This window comes from Panulirus ornatus, chromosome 1 (genome assembly GCF_036320965.1).
Source record: "Panulirus ornatus isolate Po-2019 chromosome 1, ASM3632096v1, whole genome shotgun sequence".
Lineage (NCBI taxonomy): Eukaryota > Metazoa > Arthropoda > Malacostraca > Decapoda > Palinuridae > Panulirus > Panulirus ornatus.
Window position 1 is genome coordinate 15,441,813 of NC_092224.1, and position 25,381 is coordinate 15,467,193.

At 43.1% G+C, this 25,381-nt stretch overlaps 1 protein-coding gene and 1 long non-coding RNA gene across 14 annotated transcripts in view; one reads left to right on the top strand and one right to left on the bottom strand.

The window, feature by feature from the left end:
• Positions 1-25,381, top strand: part of LOC139757224 (uncharacterized) — a 321,083-nt gene that overhangs the window by 205,706 nt on the left and 89,996 nt on the right. For all 13 annotated transcript variants that reach the window (XM_071677655.1, XM_071677734.1, XM_071678035.1 and 10 more), the window contains one exon: positions 8,914-9,537. In XM_071677655.1, coding sequence (XP_071533756.1) covers positions 8,914-9,537 — 624 coding nt within the window. The remainder of the gene's footprint in view (positions 1-8,913; positions 9,538-25,381) is intronic.
• The window catches only part of LOC139757896 (uncharacterized), a 175,941-nt gene that overhangs the window by 23,275 nt on the left and 127,285 nt on the right, over positions 1-25,381 (bottom strand). The gene's annotated exons all lie outside the window — the stretch shown is intronic.

Consider the following 25,381-nt stretch of genomic DNA (forward strand, 5'->3'; position numbering starts at 1 on the left):
AGTGTCACTGTCCAAAGGCAAAGTGGATAAAGAAAGGTCAATGTACAAAGGCAAAGTGGATAAAGAGGTATAAGTTTGTTGAGTATTCCTGGTAAATTATATGGGAGGGTATTGATTGAGAAGGTGAAAGCATGTACAGAGCATTAGATTGGGAAAGAGCTGTGTGGTTTCAGAAGTGGTAGAGGATGTGTGATCAGGTGTTTGCATTGAAGAATATATGTGAGAAATACTTAGAAAAGCAAATGGATTTGTATGTAGCATTTATTGATCTGGAGAAAGCATATGATAGAGTTGATAGAGATGCTCTATTGAAGGTATTAAGAATATATGGTGTGGGAGGCAACTTGTTAAAAGCCGTGAAAATTTTTTTCGAGGATATAAGGAATGTTTACGAATAGGAAGAGAGGAAAGTGACTGGTTCTCGGTGAATATCGGTTTGCGGCAGGGGTTGTGATGTCTCCATGGTTGTTTAATTTGTTTATGGATGGGGTTGTTAGGGAGGTGAATGCCAGAGTTTTGGAAAGAGGGGCAAGTATGCAGTTTGCTGTGGATGAGAGAGCTTGGGAAGTGAATCATTTGTTTTTTGCTGATGATACAGCGCTGTTGGCTGATTCGGGTGAGAAACTGTAGAAGCTGGTGACTGAGTTTGGTAAAGTGTGTGAAAGAAGAAAGCTCAGAGTAAATGTGAATAAGAGCAATGTAGGGTTAAGGGACAAGTCAGTTTGGAGGTAAGTTTGAATGGAGAAAAACTGGAGGAAGTGAAGTTTTTTTTAGATATCTGGGAGTGGATTTGGCAGTGGATGGAACCATGGAAGCAGAAGTGAGTCATAGACTGGGGGAGGGGGCCAAAGTTCTGGGAGCTTTGAAAAATGTGTGGAAAGTGAGAACATTATCTCGAAAAGAAAAAATGGGTATGTTTGAAGGAATAGTGGTACCAACAATGTTATATGGTTGCGAGGATGGTGGATGTGCTGGAAATGAGAGGTTTGAGGACAATATGTGGTATGAGGTGGTTTGATTGAGTAAGTAATGAAAGGGCAAGAGAGATGTGTGGTGATGAATAGAGTGTGGTTGAGAGAACAGAAGAGGGTGTTTTGAAATGGTTTGGTCACATGGAGAGAATGAGTGAGGAAAGATTGACAAACAGGATATATGTGTCAGAGATGGAGGGAACAAGAAGTGGAAGAGGAGGTGGAAAGATGGAGTGAAAAAGATTTTGTGCGATCAGGGCCTGAACATGCATGAGGTTGAAAGGCGTGCAAGGTATACTGAGGCCGACGTGCTGTCAATGGATTAAACCAAGGCATGTGAAGCGTCTGGTGTAAACCATGGAAAGTTCTGTGGGGCCTGGATGTGGAAAGGGAGCTGTGGTTTAGGGCATTATTGCATGACAGCTAGAGACTGAGTGTGAACGAATGGGGCCTTTGTTGTCTTTTCCTAGCGCTACCTCGCACACATGAGGGGGAAGAGGATGTTATTCCATGTGTGGCGAGGTGGCAATGGGAATGAATAAAGGCAGACAGTGTGAATTGTGTGCATGTGTATATATGTATATGTCTGTGTGTGTATATATATGTGTACATTGAGATGTATGGGTATGTATATTTGCGTGTGGGGACGTGTATGTATATACATGTGTAAGTGGGTGGGTTGGGCCATTTCTTTCGTCTATTTCCTTGCGCTACCTTGCAAATGCGGGAGACAGCGACAAAGCAAAATATGTATAATAATAATAATAATAATATATATATATATATATATATATATATATATATATATATATATATTTTTCTTTCATACTATTCGCCATTTCCCGCATTAGCGAGGTAGCGTTAAGAACAGAGGACTGGGCCTTTGAGGGAATATCCTCACATGGCCCCCTTCTCTGTTCCTTCTTTTGGAAAATTTAAAAAAAAAATGAGAGGGGAGGATTTCCAGCCCCCCCGCTCCCTTCCCTTTTAGTCGCCTTCTACAACACGCAGGGAATACGTGGGAAGTATTCTTTCTCCCCTATCCCCAGGGATGATATATATATATATATATATATATATATATATATATATATATATATATATATTATATTATTAAGAGTAAATGTGAATATGAGCAAGGTTATTAGGTACAGTAGGGTTGAGGGTCAAGTCAATTGGGAGGTGAGTTTGAATGGAGAAAAACTGGAGGAAGTGAAGTGTTTTAGATATCTAATCTGGGAGTGGATCTGGCAGCGGATGGAACCATGGAAGCGGAAGTGGATCATAGGGTGGGGGAGGAGGGAAAATTCTGGGAGCCTTGAAGAATGTGTGGAAGTCGAGAACATTATCTCAGAAAGCAAAAATGGGTATGTTTGAAGGAATAGTGGCTCCAACAATGTTGTATGGTTGCGAGGCGTGGACTATGGATAGAGTTGTGCGCAGGAGGATGGATGTGCTGGAAATGAGATGTTTGAGGACAATGTGTGGTGTGAGGTGGTTTGATCGAGTAAGTAACGTAAGGGTAAGAGAGATGTGTGGAAATAAAAAGAGCGTGGTTGAGAGAGCAGAAGAGGGTGTTTTGAAATGGTTTGGTCACATGGAGAGAATGAGTGAGGAAAGATTGACCAAGAGTATATATGTGTCGGAGGTGGAGGGAACGAGGAGAAGAGGGAGACCAAATTGGAGGTGGAAAGATGGAGTGAAAAAGATTTTGTGTGATCGGGGCCTGAACATGCAGGAGGGTGAAAGGAGGGCAAGGAATAGAGTGAATTGGAGCGATGTGGTATACCGGGGTTGACGTGCTGTCAGTGGATTGAATCAAGGCATGTGAAGCGTCTGGGGTAAACCATGGAAAGCTGTGTAGGTATGTATATTTGCGTGTGTGTGGACGTATGTATATACATGTGTATGGGGTGGGTTGGGCCATTTCTTTCGTCTGTTTCCTTGCGCTACCTCGCAAACGCGGGAGACAGCTGGTGACTGAGTTTGGTAAAGTGTGTGAAAAAAGAAAGTTAAGAGTAAATGTGAATAAGAGCAAGGTTATTAGGTACAGTAGAGTTGAGGGTCTAGTCAATTGGGAGGTAAGTTGAATGGAGCAAAACTGGAGGAAGTAAAGTGTTTTAGATATCTGGGAGTGGATCTGGCAGCGGATGGAACCATGGAAGCGGAAGTGGATCATAGGGTGGGGGAGGGGGCGAAAATCCTGGGAGCCTCGAAGAATGTGTGGAAGTCGAGAACATTATCTCGGAAAGCAAAAATGGGTATGTTTGAAGGAATAGTGGTTCCAACAATGTTGTATGGTTGCGAGGCGTGGGCTATGGATAGAGTTGTGCGCAGGAGGATGGATGTGCTGGAAATGAGATGTTTGAGGACAATGTGTGGTGTGAGGTGGTTTGATCGAGTAAGTAACGTAAGGGTAAGAGAGATGTGTGGAAATAAAAAGAGCTTGGTTGAGAGAGCAGAAGAGGGTGTTTTGAAATGGTTTGGGCACATGGAGAGAATGAGTGAGGAAAGATTGACCAAGAGGATATATGTGTCGGAGGTGGAAGGAACGAGGAGAAGTGGGAGACCAAATTGGAGGTGGAAAGATGGAGTGAAAAAGATTTTGTGTGGTCGGGGCCTGAACATGCAGGAGGGTGAAAGGAGGGCAAGGAATAGAGTGAATTGGATCGATGTGGTATACTGGGGTTGACGTGCTATCAGTGGATTGAATCAGGGGCATGTGAAGCGTCTGGGGTAAACCATGGAAGGCTGTGTGGGTATGTATATTTGCGTATGTGGACGTATGTATATACATGTGTATGGGGGTGGGTTGGGCCATTTCTTTCGTCTGTTTCCTTGCGCTACCTCGCAAATGCGGGAAACAGCGACAAAGCAAAAAAAAAAATATATATATATATATATATCTTTTCTTCTTTCATACTATTCGCCATCTCCCGCATTAGCGAGGTAGCGTTAAGAACAGAGAACTGGGCCTTTGAGTGAATATCCTCACCTGGCTTCCTTCTCTGTTCCTTCTTTTGGAAAATTAAAAAAAATAGAGGGGAGGATTTCCAGCCCCCCGCTCCCATATATATATATATATATATATATATATATATATATGTATATAATCCCTGGGGATAGGGGAGAAAGAATACTTCCCACGTATTCCCTGAGTGTCGTAGAAGGCGACTAAAAGGGAAGGGAGCAGGGGGCTGGAAATCCTCCCCTCTCGTTTTTTTTTTTTTTTTTTCAAAAAGAAGGATCATAGAATGGGGCCATGTGAGGATATTCCCTCAAAGGCCCAGTCCTCTGTTCTTAACGCTGCCTCGCTAATGCGGGAAATGGTGAATAGTATGAAAAAAAAAAAAAAAATATATATATATATATATATATATATATATATATATATATATATATATATATATATATATATATATATATATATCCCTGGGGATAGGGGAGAAAGAATACTTCCCACGTATTCCCTGCGTGTCGTAGAAGGCGACTAAAAGGGGAGGGAGCGGGGGGCTGGAAATCCTCCCCTCTCAATTTTTTTTTAATTTTCCAAAAGAAGGAACAGAGAAGGGGGCCAGGTGAGGATATTCCCTCAGTGGCCCAGTTCTCTGTTCTTAACGCTACCTCGCTAACGCGGGAAATGGCGAATAGTTTGAAAAAAAAAAAAAAAAAAATATATATATATATATATATATATATATATATATATATATATATATATTTTGCTTTGTCGCTGTCTCCCGCTTTTGCGAGGTAGCGCAAGGAAACAGACGAAAGAAATGGCCCAACCCACCCCCATACACATGTATATACATACGTCCACACACGCAAATATACATACCTACACAGCTTTCCATGGTTTACCCCAGACGCTTCAAATGCCCTGATTCAATCCATTGACAGCACGTCAACCCCGGTATACCACATCGATCCAATTCACTCTATTCCTTGCCCTCCTTTCACCCTCCTGCATGTTCAGGCCCCGATCACACAAAATCTTTTTCACTCCATCTTTCCACCTCCAATTTGGTCTCCCACTTCTCCTCGTTCCCTCCACCTCCGACACATATATCCTCTTGGTCAATCTTTCCTCACTCATTCTCTCTATATGCCCAAACCATTTCAAAACACACTCTTCTGCTCTCTCAACCACGCTCTTTTTATTTCCACACATCTCTCTTACCCTTACGTTACTTACTCGATCAAACCACCTCACACCACACATTGTCCTCAAACATCTCATTTCCAGCACACCCATCCTCCTGCGCACAACTCTATCCATAGCCCACGCCTCGCAACCATACAACATTGTTGGAACCACTATTCCTTCAAACATACCCATTTTTGCTTTCCGAGATAATGTTCTCGACTTCCACACATTCTTCAAGGCTCCCAGGATTTTCGCCCCCTCCCCCACCCTATGATCCACTTCCGCTTCCATGGTTCCATCCGCTGCCAGATCCACTCCCAGATATCTAAAACACTTCACTTCCTCCAGTTTTTCTCCATTCAAACTTACCTCCCAATTGACTTGACCCTCAACCCTACTGTACCTAATAACCTTGCTTTTATTCACATTTACTCTTAACTTTCTTCTTTCACACACTTTACCAAACTCAGTCACCAGCTTCTGCAGTTTCTCACATGAATCAGCCACCAGCGCTGTATCATCAGCGAACAACAACTGACTCACTTCCCAAGCTCTCTCATCCCCAACAGACTTCATACTTGCCCCTCTTTCCAAAACTATTGCATTCACCTCCCTAACAACCCCATCCATAAACAAATTAAACAACCATGGAGACATTACACACCCCTGCCGCAAACCTACATTCACTGAGAACCAATCACTATATATAAACACCTATATATGTATATACACTTTACCAAACTCCGTCACCAGCTTCTGCAGTTTCTCACATGAATCCGCCACCAGCGCTGTATCATCAGCGAACAACAACTGACTCACTTCCCAAGCTCTCTCATCCCCAACAGACCTCATACTTGCCCCTCTTTCCAAGACTCTTGCATTTACCTCCCTAACAACCCCATCCATAAACAAATTAAACAACCATGGAGACATCACACACCCCTGCCGCAAACCTACATTCACTGAGAACCAATCACTTTCCTCTCTTCCTGCACGTACACATGCCTTACATCCTCGATAAAAACTTTTCACTGCTTCTAACAACTTTCCTCCCACACCATATATTCTTAATACCTTCCACAGAGCATCTCTATCAATCCTATCATATGCCTTCTCCAGATCCATAAATGCTACATACAAATCCATTTGCTTTTCTAAGTATTTCTCACATACATTCTTCAAAGCAAACACCTGATCCACACATCCTCTCCCACTTCTGAAACCACACTGCTCTTCCCCAATCTGATGCTCTGTACATGCCTTCACCCTCTCAATCAATACCCTCCCATATAATTTACCAGGAATACTCAACAAACTTATACCTCTGTAATTTGAGCACTCACTCTTATCCCCTTTGCCTTTGTACAATGGCACTATGCACGCATTCCGCCAATCCTCAGGCACCTCACCATGAGTCATGTGTGGAAGAAGAAAGTTAAGAGTAAATGTGAATAAGAGCAAGGTTATTAGGTACAGTAGGGTTGAGGGTCAAGTCAATTGGGAGGTGAGTTTGAATGGAGAGAAACTGGAGGAAGTGAAGTGTTTTAGATATCTGGGAGTGGATCTGTCAGCGGATGGAACCATGGGAGCGGAAGTGGATCATAGGGTGGGGGAGGGGGCGAAAATTTTGGGAGCCTTGAAGAATGTGTGGAAGTCGAGAACATTATCCTGGAAAGCAAAAATGGGTATGTTTGAAGGAATAGTAGTTCCAACAATGTTGTATGGTTGCGAGGCGTGGGCTATGGATAGAGTTGTGCGCAGGAGGATGGATGTGCTGGAAATGAGATGTTTGAGGACAATGTGTGGTGTGAGGTGGTTTGATCGAGTAAGTAACGTAAGGGTAAGAGAGATGTGTGGAAATAAAAAGAGCGTGGTTGAGAGAGCAGAAGAGGGTGTTTTGAAATGGTTTGGGCACATGGAGAGAATGAGTGAGGAAAGATTGACCAAGAGGATATATGTGTCGGAGGTGGAGGGAACGAGGAGAAGAGGGAGACCAAATTGGAGGTGGAGAGATGGAGTGAAAAGGATTTTGTGTGATCGGGGCCTGAACATGCAGGAGGGTGAAAGGAGGGCAAGGAATAGAGTGAATTGGAGCGATGTGGTATACAGGGGTTGACGTGCTGTCAGTGGATTGAATCAAGGCATGTGAAGCGTCCGGGGTAAACCATGGAAAGCTGTGTAGGTATGTATATTTGCGTGTGTGGACGTGTGTATGTACATGTGTATGGGGAGGGTTGGGCCATTTCTTTCGTCTGTTTCCTTGCGCTACCTCGCAGACGCGGGAGACAGCGACAAAGTATAAAAAAAAAAAAAAAAATATGTATATACACATACATATAAATATCAACATATGCACATATACATACACAGACACAGACATATACTTGTACACATTGATTCATGCTTTCCCTCATCCATTCCTGGCACCACCAGCAACAGAAACAGCCCTGCCACCCTCTGCATCAATGAGGTAACACCAGGAATATATATACATATTTTTTTTTTCATATATATATTCACCATTTCCCGCATTAGCTTGGTAGCGCTAAGAACAGAGGAGTGAGCCTTAGAGGGTATATCCTCACTTGGCCCACCTCTCCGTTTCTTCTTTTGGAAAATTGTAAATGGGAGGGGAGGATTTCCAGCCCCCCCCCCCCCCCCCCCCCACTCCCTCCCCTTTTAGTCACCTGCAACATACATATATATATATATATATATATATATATATATATATATATATATATATATATATATCACTATTCTTGCATTTCAGGTTTGAGAATAATGAAAAAATGAATTATACCTGCAGTAAACATGATTTTGCACATTTCACTATTTTCTTTTATAGATAGTTATTTCTTATTTAAAATTATTTTGATTCTATAATTTATGATTACAAACTTGTATGCAGACTTTTTGTAAGAGAAATTAGGTTACATTATCTTTCTATATGCTATATTCATAGTTAGAGAGCTCTGATTGTTGTAATTACAGTATGTTTTCTAAAATTTATGATTTGAGCTTATCTTCCTTGAAAAGTACATGATAAAATGTTTGATAAATATGTGAATAATGATGAACTATTTCCTTCTCTTTCCTTAAAAAGCAGCTTAGGATGTGTGGATGTCTAGAGCACTAACATCTTGCATAATACTGATTTTGTTTAATCCCATGGAATGAATTGAAGCTCAGTGGTTTACCTGGTAGTTATATCACAGAAATAGTTTTAGAATCGGTCATCCACTGAGAACCAGAAAACACATTACACATCAGATAAGATGTGATAAGATATGGTCGCATGACACCACAACTAGTTTCAAAACTGGTCAGCTCCCAGTAGGGTGCTACAAATCAGACCACATATGTATCCTGGATCTTATTTCTTTTGAGTGTTATTCTGAAAGCCACACACATATATATATATGTATATACATATATATATCTACGAGCCTAGATCTTTGGAAGTTTTATCACGTTGTGTACACATAGTTGCAAGCCAAGCAATAGACAGTGATAGTGAATAATGTTAATGAATCTTTTGTTCTTCACCAAAGAATATTGCTTTGTACAAACATGCTACTGAAATTCTTTTTCCACCACCAAAATTCCTTTGTAGTGGGTAATATACATACTTTCTCCTATAGATGACTGTGATTTGCAGAAATGAATGCTTGAGATTGTGAAGGTATGCTTATATGTGGAACCCTTGAAAAAAGTTGCTCTTATTTGTTGCTGTCTGCACCCTACTCACTTTAGTCCATTTGACCCTCCACCACCCCCCACCCCTACCAGGAGGAGAAGCGTCGTGGACTTGAGAGAACCCAGAGCGCCCCACTGGCCCCCCTGGTGATCACCTGTTCTGGGCAGTCTTTGTCCCCTCACCTTCAGCCGCCTCCCAGCCCTACCTCATCTATTTCTAGTGGTCGACACACGACCCGAGTTCTCATCAAGTCCCCACCACCACCACCACCACCTCGTAAAAATACCACCACCTTGTCTTCCCATAGCAACTTCCAGCCCCATCTGATATCCCCTCCAGCATCCCCAGCACACAGCAGCAGCAGCAGTAGTGGTGTAGGATCATCTTGTGGATCTGGTGTTCCACCACGTCGCTGCAAGAGTATTGGGTCATTGTCAGCCAGCAGTGGTGAAAGTACGGTGTGGGAAGACTCACCTCTTGCAAACCGTGTGCTACCAGTCAATACCCATCCTACATTTCGATCCACTATGCCTCCTCCCACTCCCCCAAAACCACCTGCACCTCCTGGCACACACTCAAGTAGCACCAGTGTCCCCCAAAATTTAGGGGGTGCCCCTCCTCCACCTCCACCGCCACCTCCACAGCCTACCTCCTCTTCTTCCCAGTCTAGCTTAGCTGCTGCCATTAACAAAGAACTGGAGCGTCGCTCAACACAGGTGAGTTACTATGACCTTCAGGTTCCACAACCAAGAGCAGTTTAGGACACCATGCTCAAAGATCCCTTTTCTTTTATCATTACTGGTTTATAGTTTAGGTAAACGTATAGGGCCAGTTTTGTTGCTTTGTTGCATACATTGCATGTAAATACTTGTAATAAAAACGTAACACTATATCCTATATCTTTATGCGTATCGTACATAGTATATGTGTATATATATATGGTGTGGGAGGTAAGTTGCTTGAAGCAGTGAAAAGTTTTTATTGAGGATGCAAGGCATGTGTACGAGTAGGAAGAGAGGAAAGTGATTGGTTCCCAGTGAATGTCGGTTTGCGGCAGGGGTCGTGATGTCTCCATGGTTGTTTAATTTGTTTATGGATGGGGTTGTTAGGGAGGTGAATGGAAGAGTTTTGGAGAGAGGGACAGGTATGGAGTCTGTTGTGGATGAGAGGGCTTGGGAAGTGAGTCAGTTGTTGTTCGCTGATGATACAGTGCTGGTGGCTGATTTGGGTGAGAAACTGCAGAAGCTGGTGACTGAGTTTGGTAAAGTGTGTGAAAGGAGAAAGCTGAGAGTAAATGCGAATAAGAGCAAGGTTATCAGGTACAGTAGGGTTGAGGGACAAATCAGTTGGGAGGTAAGCTTGAATGGAGAAAAACTGGAGGAAGTGAAGTGTTTTAGATATCTGGGAGTGGATTTGGCAGCGGATGGAACCATGGAAGCAGAAGTGAAGTAACAGGGTGGGGGAGGGGGTGAAGGTTGTGGGAGCGTTGAAGAATGTGTGGAAGGCAAGAACGTTATCGTGGAGAGCAAAAATGGGTATGTTTGAAGGAATAGTGGTTCCAACAATGTTATATGGTTGTGAGGCATGGGCTATAGATAGGGTTGTTCAGAGGAGGGTCGATGTGTTGGAAATGAGATGTTTGAGGACAATATGTGGTGTGAGGTGGTTTGATCGATTAAGTAATGAAAGGGTATGAGAGATGTGTGGTAATAAAAAGAGTGTGGTTGAGAGAGCAGAAGAGGGTTTATTGAAATGGTTTGGTCACATGGAGAGAATGAGTGAGGAAAGATTGACCAAGAGGATATATGTGTCGGAGGTGGAGGGAACGAGTAGAAGTGGGAGACCAAATTGGAGGTGGAAGGATAGAGTGAAAAAGATTTTGAGTGATCGGAGCCAAAACATGCAGGAGGGTGAAAGGCGTGCAAGGAATAGAGTGATTTGGAACGATGTGGTATACGGGGGTTGTCGTGCTGTCAATGGATTGAACCAGGGCATGTGAAGCGTCTTGGGTAAACCATGGAAAGTTCTGTGGGTCTTGGATGTGGAAAGGGAGCTGTGGTTTCTGTACATTACACATGACAGTGAGAGGCTGAGTGTGAACGAATGTGGCCTTTTTTGTCTTTCCTAGCACACAGGGGAAGGGGGGTGCCATTTCATGTGTAGCAGGATGGCCACAGGAATGGATGAAGGCAGCATGTATGAATATGTACATTTGTAAATATGTATATGTCTGTGTAAGTATATGTCTGTATACATTGAAATGTGTGTGTGTGTGGGCATTTATGTATATACATGTGTATGTGGGTGGTTTGGGCCATTCTTTCATGTTTCCTTGTGCTACCTCTCTAATGCGGGAGACAGCGACAAAGTATAATAAAGAATTATATATTTTTTATAATTACACCAGGACACTTTCTGAGAATGATTCCTTGTGTTACCTAGGACCTCTTTCTAAAGAGTCCTTCAGCCAAAGGCTGTGCTACTTAAACAGTAGCAGGGAAAATGTACACTCCTGTAAAGTAAATTCTTTGATGATACAGTACTCAAAGGGATACAGCCTCACCAAAGTGACTTGTTACTCATAGTGCAACATCATGCAGGCAAGAGTCTAATTGCAACTCTGTAGTATATATATTTTTTCATTATACGTATTCACCATATCCTTCATCTGGGAACAGCATCACTACCCCCTGCTGCAACGAGGTAGCACCAGGAAAAAAAGACAAAAAAGGCCACATTCATTCACACTCAGTCTCTAGCTGTCATGTATATATATATATATATATTTTGTTTTTATTTTATTTTGCTTTGTCGCTGTCTCCCGCGTTAGCGAGGTAGCGCAAGGAAACAGACGAAAGAATGGCCCAACCCGCCCACATACACATGTATATACATACATGTCCACACACGCACAATATACATACCTATACATCTCAATGTATACATATATATACACACAGACATATGCATATATACACATGTACATAATTCATACTGTCTGCCTTTATTTGTTCCCATCGCCACCTCGCCACACATGGAATAACAACCCCCTCCCCCCTCATGTGTGCGAGGTAGCGCTAGGAAAAACACCAAAGGCCCCATTCGTTCACACTCAGTCTCTAGCTGTCATGTAATAATGCACCGAAACCACAGCTCCCTTTCCACATCCAGGCCCCACACGCTTTGCATGGTTTACCCCAGACGCTTCACATGCCCTGGTTCAATCCATTCACGTCGACCCCGGTATACCACATCGTTCCAATTCACTCTATTCCTTGCACGCCTTTCACCCTCCTGCATGTTCAGGCCCCGATCACTCAAAATCTTTTTCACTCCATCCTTCCACCTCCAATTTGGTCTCCCACTTCTCGTTCCCTCCACCTCTGACACATATATCCTCTTGGTCAATCTTTCCCCACTCATTCTCTCCATGTGACCAAACCATTTCAAAACACCCTCTTCTGCTCTCTCAACCACACTCTTTTTATTTCCACACATCTCTCTCACCCATACATTACTTACTCGATCAAACCACCTCACACCACATAGTGTCCTCAAACATCTCATTTGCAGCACATCCACCCTCCTGCGCACAACTCTATCCATAACCCACGCCTCACAACCATACAACATTGTTGGAACCACTATTCCTTCAAACGTACCCATTTTTGCTTTCCGAGATAATGTTCTCGACTTCCAAACATTCTTCAAGGCTCCCAGAATTTTCGCCCCCACCCCCATCCTATGATTCACTTCCGCTTCCATGGTTCCAACCGCTGCCAGATCCACTCCCAGATATCTAAAACACTTCACTTCCTCCAGCTTTTCTCCATTCAAACTTATCTCCCAATTGACTTGACCCTCAACCCTACTGTACCTAATAACCTTGCTCTTATTCACATTTCCTCATAACTTTCTTCTTTCACACACTTTACCAAACTCAGTCACCAGCTTCTGCAGTTTCTTACATGAATCAGCCACCAGCGCTGTATCATCAGCGAACAACAACTGACTCACTTCCCAAGCTCTCTCATCCACAACAGACTGCATACTTGCCCCTCTTTCCAAAACTCTTGCATTCACCTCCCTAACAACCCCATCCATAAACAAATTAAACAACCATGGAGACATTGCACACCCCTGCCGCAAACCTACATTCACTGAGAACCAATCACTTTCCTCTCTTCCTACACATACACATGCCTTACATCCTTGATAAAAAGTTTTCACTGCTTCTAACAACTTGCCTCCCACATCATATATTCTTAATACCTTCCGCAGAGCATCTCTGTCAACTCTATCATTTATTAAAAAAGGGGGTGACTGTATTGTTGACTGGTTGGTAAGGTTATTTAACTTATGTATGATTCATGGTGAGGTGCCTGAGGATTGGCGGAATGCTTGCATAGTGCCATTGTACAAAGGCAAAGGGGATAAGAGTGAGTGCTCAAATTACAGAGGTATAAGTTTGTTGAGTATTCCTGGTAAATTATATGGGAGGGTATTGATTGAGAGGGTGAAGGCATGTACAGAGCATCAGATTGGGGAAGAGCAGTGTGGTTTCAGAAATGGTAGAGGATGCGTGGATCAGGTGTTTGCTTTGAAGAATGTATGCGAGAAATACTTAGAAAAACAAATGGATTTGTATGTAGCATTTATGGATCTGAAGAAGGCATATGATAGAGTTGATAGAGATATATATATATTTTTTTTTTTTTGCTTTGTCGCTGTCTCCCACGTTTGCGAGGTAGCGCAAGGAAACAGACGAAAGAAATGGCCCAACCCACTCCCATACACATGTATATACATACGTCCACATACGCAAATATACATACCTACACAGCTTTCCATGGTTTACCCCAGATGCTTCACATGCCCTGATTCAATCCACTGACAGCATGTCAACCCCAGTATACCACATCGATCCAATTCACTCTATTCCTTGCCCTCCTTTCACCCTCCTGCATGTTCAGGCCCCGATCACACAAAATCTTTTTCACTCCATCTTTCCACCTCCAATTTGGTCTCCCACTTCTCCTCGTTCCCTCCACCTCCGACACATATATCCTCTTGGTCAATCTTTCCTCACTCATTCTCTCCATGTGCCCAAACCATTTCAAAACGCCCTCTTCTGCTCTCTCAACCACGCTCTTTTTATTTCCACACATCTCTCTTACCCTTACGTTACTTACTCGATCAAACCACCTCACACCACACACTGTCCTCAAACATCTCATTTCCAGCACATCCATCCTTCTGCGCACAACTCTATCCATAGCCCATGCCTCGCAACCATACAACATTGTTGGAACCACTATTCCTTCAAACATACCCATTTTTGCTTTCCGAGATAATGTTCTTGACTTCCACACATTCATCAAGGCTCCCAGAATTTTCGCCCCCTTCCCCACCCTATGATCCACTTCCGCTTCCATGGTTCCATCCGCTGCCAGATCCACTCCCAGATATCTAAAACACTTTACTTCCTACAGTTTTGCTCCATTCAAACTTACCTCCCAATTGACTTGACCCTCAACCCTACTGTACCTAATAACCTTGCTCTTATTCACATTTACTCTTAACTTTCTTCTTTCACACACTTTACCAAACTCAGTCACCAGTTTCTGCAGTTTCTCACATGAATCAACCACCAGCGCTGTATCATCAGCGAACAACAACTGACTCACTTCCCAAGCTCTCTCATCCCAAACAGACTTCATACTTGCCCCTCTTTCCAAAACTCTTGCATTTACCTCCCTAACAACCCCATCCATAAACAAATTAAACAACCATGGAGACATCACACCCCCCTGCCGCAAACCTACATTCACTGAGAACCAATCACTTTCCTCTCTTCCTACACGTACACATGCCGTACATCCTCGATAAAAACTTTTCACTGCTTCTAACAACTTTCCTCCCACACCATATATTCTTAATACCTTCCACAGAGCATCTCTATCAACTCTATCATATGCCTTCTCCAGATCCATAAATGCTACATACAAATCCATTTGCTTTTCTAAGTATTTCTCACATACATTCTTCAAAGCAAACACCTGATCCACACATCCTCTACCACTTCTGAAACCACACTGCTCTTCCCCAATCTGATGCTCTGTACATGCCTTCACCCTCTCAATCAATACCCTCCCATATAATTTACCAGGAATACTCAACAAACTTATACCTCTGTAATTTGAGCACTCACTCTTATCCCCTTTGCCTTTGTACAATGGCACTATGCACGCATTCCGCCAATCCTCAGGCACCACACCATGAGTCATACATACATTAAATAACCTTACCAACCAGTCAACAATACAGTCACCCCCTTTTTTAATAAATTCCACTGCAATACCATCCAAACCTGCTGCCTTGCCGGCTTTCATCTTCCGCAAAGCTTTCACTACCTCTTCTCTGTTTACCAAATCATTTTCCCTAACCCTCTCACTTTGCACACGACCTCGACCAAAACACCCTATATCTGCCACTCTATCATCACACACATTCAACAAACCTTCAAAATACTCACTCCATCTCCTTCTCACATCACCACTACTTGTTATCACCTCCCCATTTGCGCCTTCACTGAAGTTCCCATTTGCTCCCATGTCTTACGCACTTTATTTACTTCCTTCCAGAACATCTTTTTATTCTCCATAAAATTTAATGATACTCTCTCACCCCAACTCTCATTTGCCCTTTTTTTCACCTCTTGCACCTTTCTCTTGACCTCCTGTCTCTTTCTTTTATACATCTCCCACTCAATTGCATTTTTTCCCTGCAAAAATCGTCCAAATGCCTCTCTCTTCTCTTTCACTAATACTCTTACTTCTTCATCCCACCACTCACTACCCTTTCTAATCAACCCACCTCCCACTCTTCTCATGCCACAAGCATCTTTTGCGCAATCCATCACTGATTCCCTAAATACATCCCATTCCTCCCCCACTCCCCTTACTTCCATTGTTCTCACCTTTTTCCATTCTGTACTCAGTCTCTCCTGGTACTTCCTCACACAGGTCTCCTTCTCAAGCTCACTTACTCTCACCACCCTCTTCACCCCAACATTCACTCTTCTTTTCTGAAAACCCATACAAATCTTCACCTTAGCCTCCACAAGATAATGATCAGACATCCCTCCAGTTGCACCTCTCAGCACATTAACATCCAAAAGTCTCTCTTTCGCACGCCTGTCAATTAACACGTAATCCAATAACGCTCTCTGGCCATCTCTCCTACTTACATAAGTATACTTATGTATATCTCGCTTTTTAAACCAGGTATTCCCAATCATCAGTCCTTTTTCAGCACATAAATCTACAAGCTCTTCACCATTTCCATTTACAACACTGAACACCCCATGTATACCAATTATTCCCTCAACTGCCACATTACTCACCTTTGCATTCAAATCACCCATCACTATAACCTGGTCTCGTGCATCAAAACCACTAACACACTCATTCAGCTGCTCCCAAAACACTTGCCTCTCTTGATCTTTCTTCTCATGCCCAGGTGCATATGCACTAATAATCACCCACCTCTCTCCATCAACTTTCAGTTTTACCCATATTAATCGAGAATTTACTTTCTTACACTCTATCACATACTCCCACAACTCCTGTTTCAGGAGTATTGCTACTCCTTCCCTTGCTCTTGTCCTCTCACTAACCCCTGACTTTACTCCCCAGACATTCCCAAACCACTCTTCCCCTTTACCCTTGAGCTTCGTTTCACTCAGAGCCAAAACATCCAGGTTCCTTTCCTCAAACATACTACCTATCTCTCCTTTTTTCACATCTTGGTTACATCCACACACATTTAGGCACCCCACTCTGAGCCTTCGAAGAGGATGAGCACTCCCCGCGTGACTCCTTCTTCTGTTTCCCATTTTAGAAAGTTAAATACAAGGAGGGGGGGATTTCTGGCCCCCCGCTCCCGTCCCCTCTAGTCGCTTTCTACAACACGCGAGGAATACGTGGGAAGTATTCTTTCACCCCTATCCCCAGGGATAATATACACATATATATATACATATACACATACACACACATACACATACATACGCACATATACACACACACACACATACATATATATACATATATATATATATATATATATATATATATATATATATATATATATATATATATATATATATATATATATATATTTTTTTTTATTTTTTTTTTGCTGTCTCCCGCGTTTACGAGGTAGCGCAAGGAAACAGACGAAAGAAATGGCCCAACCCACCCCCATACACATGTATATACATACGTCCACACACGCAAATATACATACCTACACAGCTTTCCATGGCTTACCCCAGACGCTTCACATGCCTTGATTCAATCCACTGACAGCACGTCAACCCCGGTATACCACATCGCTCCAATTCACTCTATTCCTTGCCCTCCTTTCACCCTCCTGCATGTTCAGGCCCCGATCACACAAAATCTTTTTCACTCCATCTTTCCACCTCCAATTTGGTCTCCCTCTTCTCCTTGTTCCCTCCACCTCCGACACATATATCCTCTTGGTCAATCTTTCCTCACTCATTCTCTCCATGTGCCCAAACCACTTGAAAACACCCTCTTCTGCTCTCTCAACCACGCTCTTTTTATTTCCACACATCTCTCTTACCCTTACGTTACTCACTCGATCAAACCACCTCACACCACACATTGTCCTCAAACATCTCATTTCCAGCACATCCATCCTCCTGCGCACAACTCTATCCATAGCCCACGCCTCGCAACCATACAACATTGTTGGAACCACTATTCCTTCAAACATACCCATTTTTGCTTTCCGAGATAATGTTCTCGACTTCCACACATTCTTCAAGGCCCCCAGAATTTTCGCCCCCTCCCCCACCCTATGATCCACTTCCGCTTCCATGGTTCCATCCGCTGCCAGATCCACTCCCAGATATCTAAAACACTTCACTTCCTCCAGTTTTTCTCCATTCAAACTCACCTCCCAATTGACTTGACCCTCAACCCTACTGTACCTAATAACCTTGCTCCTATCACACTTACTCTTAACTCTCTTCTTCCACACACTTTACCAAACTCAGTCACCAGCTTCTGCAGTTTCTCACATGAATCAGCCACCAGCGCTGTATCATCAGCGAACAACAACTGACTCACTTCCCAAGCTCTCTCATCCCCAACAGGCTTCATACTTGCCCCTCTTTCCAAAACTCTTGCATTTACCTCCCTAACAACCCCATCCATAAACAAATTAAACAACCATGGAGACATCACACCCCCCTGCCGCAAACCTACATTCACTGAGAACCAATCACTTTCCTCTCTTCCTACACGTACACATGCCGTACATCCTCGATAAAAACTTTTCACTGCTTCTAACAACTTTCCTCCCACACCATATATTCTTAATACCTTCCACAGAGCATCTCTATCAACTCTATCATATGCCTTCTCCAGATCCATAAATGCTACATACAAATCCATTTGCTTTTCTAAGTATTTCTCACATACATTCTTCAAAGCAAACACCTGATCCACACATCCTCTACCACTTCTGAAACCACACTGCTCTTCCCCAATCTGATGCTCTGTACATGCCTTCACCCTCTCAATCAATACCCTCCCATATAATTTACCAGGAATACTCAACAAACTTATACCTCTGTAATTTGAGCACTCACTCTTATCCCCTTTGCCTTTGTACAATGGCACTATGCACGCATTCCGCCAATCCTCAGGCACCACACCATGAGTCATACATACATTAAATAACCTTACCAACCAGTCAACAATACAGTCACCCCCTTTTTTAATAAATTCCACTGCAATACCATCCAAACCTGCTGCCTTGCCGGCTTTCATCTTCCGCAAAGCTTTCACTACCTCTTCTCTGTTTACCAAATCATTTTCCCTAACCCTCTCACTTTGCACACGACCTTGACCAAAACACCCTATATCTGCCACTCTATCATCACACACATTCAACAAACCTTCAAAATACTCACTCCATCTCCTTCTCACATCACCACTACTTGTTATCACCTCCCCATTTGCGCCTTCACTGAAGTTCCCATTTGCTCCCATGTCTTACGCACTTTATTTACTTCCTTCCTGAACATCTTTTTATTCTCCATAAAATTTAATGATACTCTCTCACCCCAACTCTCATTTGCCCTTTTTTTCACCTCTTGCACCTTTCTCTTGACCTCCTGTCTCTTTCTTTTATACATCTCCCACTCAATTGCATTTTTTCCCTGCAAAAATCGTCCAAATGCCTCTCTCTTCTCTTTCACTAATACTCTTACTTCTTCATCCCACCACTCACTACCCTTTCTAATCAACCCACCTCCCACTCTTCTCATGCCACAAGCATCTTTTGCGCAATCCATCACTGATTCCCTAAATACATCCCATTCCTCCCCCACTCCCCTTACTTCCATTGTTCTCACCTTTTTCCATTCTGTACTCAGTCTCTCCTGGTACTTCCTCACACAGGTCTCCTTCTCAAGCTCACTTACTCTCACCACCCTCTTCACCCCAACATTCACTCTTCTTTTCTGAAAACCCATACAAATCTTCACCTTAGCCTCCACAAGATAATGATCAGACATCCCTCCAGTTGCACCTCTCAGCACATTAACATCCAAAAGTCTCTCTTTCGCACGCCTGTCAATTAACACGTAATCCAATAACGCTCTCTGGCCATCTCTCCTACTTACATAAGTATACTTATGTATATCTCGCTTTTTAAACCAGGTATTCCCAATCATCAGTCCTTTTTCAGCACATAAATCTACAAGCTCTTCACCATTTCCATTTACAACACTGAACACCCCATGTATACCAATTATTCCCTCAACTGCCACATTACTCACCTTTGCATTCAAATCACCCATCACTATAACCTGGTCTCGTGCATCAAAACCACTAACACACTCATTCAGCTGCTCCCAAAACACTTGCCTCTCTTGATCTTTCTTCTCATGCCCAGGTGCATATGCACTAATAATCACCCACCTCTCTCCATCAACTTTCAGTTTTACCCATATTAATCGAGAATTTACTTTCTTACACTCTATCACATACTCCCACAACTCCTGTTTCAGGAGTATTGCTACTCCTTCCCTTGCTCTTGTCCTCTCACTAACCCCTGACTTTACTCCCCAGACATTCCCAAACCACTCTTCCCCTTTACCCTTGAGCTTCGTTTCACTCAGAGCCAAAACATCCAGGTTCCTTTCCTCAAACATACTACCTATCTCTCCTTTTTTCACATCTTGGTTACATCCACACACATTTAGGCACCCCACTCTGAGCCTTCGAAGAGGATGAGCACTCCCCGCGTGACTCCTTCTTCTGTTTCCCATTTTAGAAAGTTAAATACAAGGAGGGGGGGATTTCTGGCCCCCCGCTCCCGTCCCCTCTAGTCGCTTTCTACAACACGCGAGGAATACGTGGGAAGTATTCTTTCACCCCTATCCCCAGGGATAATATGCATATATATATATACATATACACATACACACACATACACATACATACGCACATATACACACACACACACATACATATATATACATATATATATCATAGGGTGGGGGAGGGGGCGAAAATTTTGGGAGCCTTGAAAAATGTGTGGAAGTCGAGAACATTATCTCGGAAAGCAAAAATGGGTATGTTTGAAGGAATAGTGGTTCCAACAATGTTGTATGGTTGCGAGGCGTGGGCTATGGATAGAGTTGTGCGCAGGAGGATGGATGTGCTGGAAATGAGATGTTTGAGGACAATGTGTGGTGTGAGGTGGTTTGATCGAGTAAGTAACGTAAGGGTAAGAGAGATGTGTGGAAATAAAAAGAGCGTGGTTGAGAGAGCAGAAGAGGGTGTTTTGAAATGGTTTGGGCACATGGAGAGAATGAGTGAGGAAAGATTGACCAAGAGGATATATGTGTCGGAGGTGGAGGGAACGAGGAGAAGAGGGAGACCAAATTGGAGGTGGAAAGATGGAGTGAAAAAGATTTTGTGTGATCGGGGCCTGAACATGCAGGAGGGTGAAAGGATGGCAAGGAATAGAGTGAATTGGAGCGATGTGGTATACAGGGTTTGACGTGCTGTCAGTGGATTGAATCAAGGCATGTGAAGCGTCTGGGGTAAACCATGGAAAGCTGTGTAGGTATTTTTGCTTTCCGAGATAATGTTCTCGACTTCCACACATTCTTCAAGGCTCCCAGGATTTTCGCCCCCTCCCCATCCTATGATTCACTTCCGCTTCCATGGTTCCATCCGCTGCCAGATCCACTCCCAGATATCTGAAACACTTTACTTCCTCCAGTTTTTCTCCATTCAAACTTACCTCCCAATTGACTTGACCCTCAACCCTACTGTACCTAATAACCTTGCTCTTATTCACATTTACTCTTAACTTTCTTCTTTCACACACTTTACCAAACTCAGTCACCAGCTTCTGCAGTTTCTCACACACACACACACACATATATATATATATATATATATATATATATATATATATATATATATAATAAATATTTTTTTTTTTTTTTTTGCTGTCTCCCGCGTTTGCGAGGTAGCGCAAGGAAACAGACGAAAGAAATGGCCCAACCCACCCCTATACACATGTATATACATACATGTCCACACACGCAAATATACATACCTACACAGCTTTCCATGGTTTACCCCAGACGCTTCACATGCCCTGATTCAATCCACTGACAGCACGTCAACCCCGGTATACCACATCGATCCAATATATATTTTTCTTTCTTTCTTTCATACTATTTGCCATTTCCCGCGATAGCGAGGTAGCGTTAAGAACAGAGGACTGGGTCTTTGAGGGAATATCCTCACCTGGCCCTCTCTATATATGAGTGAGGTAGCGCAAGGAAACAGACGAAAGAATGGCCCAACCCACCCACGTACACATGTATATACATACATGTTCACACATGCACATATACATACCCATACATCTCAGTGTATACATATATATACACACACAGACATATACATATATACACATGTACATAATTCATACCGTCTGCCTTTATTCATTCCCATCGCCACCCTGCCACACATGAAATAACAACCCCCTCCCCCCGCATGTGCACGAGGTAGTGCTAGGAAAAGACAACAAAGACCACATTCATTCACACTCAGTCTCTAGCTGTCATGTATAATGCACCAAAACCACAGCTCCCTTTCCACATCCAGCCCCACAGAACTTTCCATGGTTTACCCCAGACGCTTCACATGCCCTGGTTCAATCCATTGACAGCACGTCCACCCCGGTATACCACATCGTTCCAATTCACTCAATTCCTTGCACACCTTTCACCCCCCCTGCATGTTCAGGCCCCGATCACCCAAAATCTTTTTCACTCCATCTTTCCTCCTCCAATTTGGTCTCCCACTTCACCTCGATCACTTCACCTCTGACACATATATCCTCTTGGTCAATCTTTCCTCACTCATTCTCTCCATGTGACCAAACCATTTCAAAACACCCTCTTCTGCTCTCTCAACCACACTCTTTTTATTACCACATATCTCTCTTACCCTATTATTACTTACTCGATCAAACCACCTCACACCGCATATTGTCCTCAAACATCTCATTTCCAACACATCCACCCTCGTCCGCACAACTCTGTCTATAGCCCACGCCTCGCAACCATATAACATTGTTGGAACCACTATTCCTTCAAACATACCTATTTTTGCTTTCCAAGATAATGTTCTCGATTTCCACACATTTTTCAACACTCCCAGAACTTTTGCCCCCTCCCCCACCCTATGATTCACTTCCACTTCCATGATTCCATCCGCTACCAAATCCACTTCCAAATATCTGTAAGACTTCACTTCCTCCAGTTTCTCTCCTTTCAAACTTACCTCCCAATTGACTTGTTCCTCGACCCTACTGTACCTGATAACCTTGCTCTTATTCACATTTACTCTCAGCTTTCTTCTTTCACACACTTTACCAAACTCAGTCACCAGCTTCTGCAGTCCCTCACACGAATCAGCCACTAGCGCTGTATCATCAGCGAACAACAACTGACTCACTTCCCAAGCTCTCTCATCCACAACAGACTGCATACTTGCCCCTCTCTCTAAAACTCTTGCATTCATCTTCCTAACAACCCCATCCATAAACAAATTAAACAACCATGGAGACATCACACACCCCTGCCGCAAACCAACATTCACTGTGAACCAGTCACTTTCCTCTCTTCCTACACATACACATGCCTTACATCCTCGATAAAAACTTTTCACTGCTTCTAACAACTTGCCTCCCACACCATATACTCTTAATACCTTCCACAGAGCATCTCTATCAACTCTATCATATGCTTTCTCCAGATCCATAAATGCTACATACGAATCCATTTGCTTTTCTAAGTATTTCTCACATACATTCTTCAAAGCAAGCACGTGATCCACACATCCTCTACCACTTCTGAAACCTCACTGCTCTTCCCCAATCTGATGCTCTGCACATGCCTTCACCCTCTTAATCAATACCCTCCCATATAATTTCCCAGGAATACTCAACAAACTTATACCTCTGTAATTTGAGCACCCACTTTTATCCCCTTTGTCTTTGTACAATGGCACTATGCAAGCATGCCTCCAATCCTCAGGCACCTCACCGTGAGTCATACATGCATTAAATAACCTCACCAACCAGTCAAATACAATCACCCCCTTTTTTAATAAATTTCACTGCAATATCATCCAAACCTGCTGCCTCCCGCTTGCCGGCTTTCATCTTCCACAAAGCTTTTACTCCCTCTTCTTTCTTTACCAAATCATTTTCCCTAACCCTCTTACTTTGCATACCACCTCGACCAAAACACCCTTCAAAATACTCACTCCATCTCCTTCTCACATCACCACTACTTATTATCACCTCCCCATTAGCCCCCTTCAGTGAAGTTCCCATTTCTTCCCTTGTCTTACACACTTTATTTACCTCCTTCTAAAACATCTTTTTATTCTCCCTAAAATTTATTGATACTCTCTCACCCCAACTCTCATTTGCCCTCTTTTTCACCTCTTGCACCTTTCTCTTGACCTCCTGCCTCTTTCTTTTATACATTTCCCAGTCATTTGCATTATTTCCCTGCAAAAGATGTCCTAATGCCTCTCTTTTCTCTTTCACTAATAATCTTACTTCTTCATCCCACAACTCACTACCCTTTCTAATCTGCCCACCTCCCACGCTTCTCATGCCACAAGCATCCCTTGCGCAAGCCATCACTGCTTCCCTAAATACATCCCATTCCTCCCCCACTCCCTTTACGTCCTTTGTTCTCACCTTTTTCCATTCTGTACTCATTCTCTCCTGGTACTTCCTATCACAAGTCTCCTTCCCAAGCTCACTTACTCTCACCTCTCTCATCACCCCAACATTCTCTTCTTTTCTGAAAACCTCTACAAATCTTCACCTTCACCTCCACAAGATAATGATCAGGCATTCCTCCAGTTGCACCTCTCAGCATATCAACATCCAAAAGTCTCTTTCGCGCACCTGTCAATTAACATATAATCCAATAACACTCTCAGGCCATCTCTCCTACTTACATACGTATACTTATGTATATCTCTCTTTTTAAACCAGGTATTCCCAATCACCAGTCCTGTTTCAGCACATAAATCTACAAGCTCTTCACCATTTCCATTTACAACACTGAACACCCCATGTACACCAATTATTCCCTCAACTGCCACATTACTCACCTTTACATTGAAATCACCCATCATTATATCCCGGTCTCGTTCATCAAAACTACTAACACACTCACTCAGCTGCTCCCAAAACTCTTGCCTCCCATGATCTTTCTTCTCATGCCCAGGTGCATATGCACCAATAATCACCCATCTCTCTCCATCCACTTTCAGTTTTATCCATATCAATCTAGTGTTTACTTTCTTACACTCTATCACATACTCCCACCACTCCTGGTTCAGGAGTAGTGCTACTCCTTCCCTTGCTCTTGTCCTCTCACTAACCCCTGACTTTACTCCCAAGACATTCCCAAACCACTCTTCCCCTTTACCCTTGAGCTTCGTTTCACTCAAAGGCAAAACATCCAGGTTCCTTTCCCCATACATACTACCTATCTCTCCTTTCTTCTCATCTTGGTTACATCCACACACATTTAGACACCCCAATCTGAGCCTTCGAGGAGGATGAACACTCTCCGCATGACTCCTTCTGTTTCCCCTTTTAGAAGGTTAAAATACAAGGAGGGGAGGGTTTCCAGCCCCCTGCTCCCGTCCCCTTTAGTCACCTTCTACGACACGTGAGGAATGCGTGGGAAACAGACAAAAGAATGGCCCAACCCACCCACACACACACACACACAGACACCTGAGGTAGCGCTAGGAAAAGATAAAAATGTCCACATTCAATCACTCTCAGTCTCTAGCTGTCATGTTTAATACACCAAAACCACAGCTCCCTCTCCACATCCAGGCCCTACAAAACTTTCCATGGTTTACCCCAGACGCCTCCCATGCCTTAGTTCAA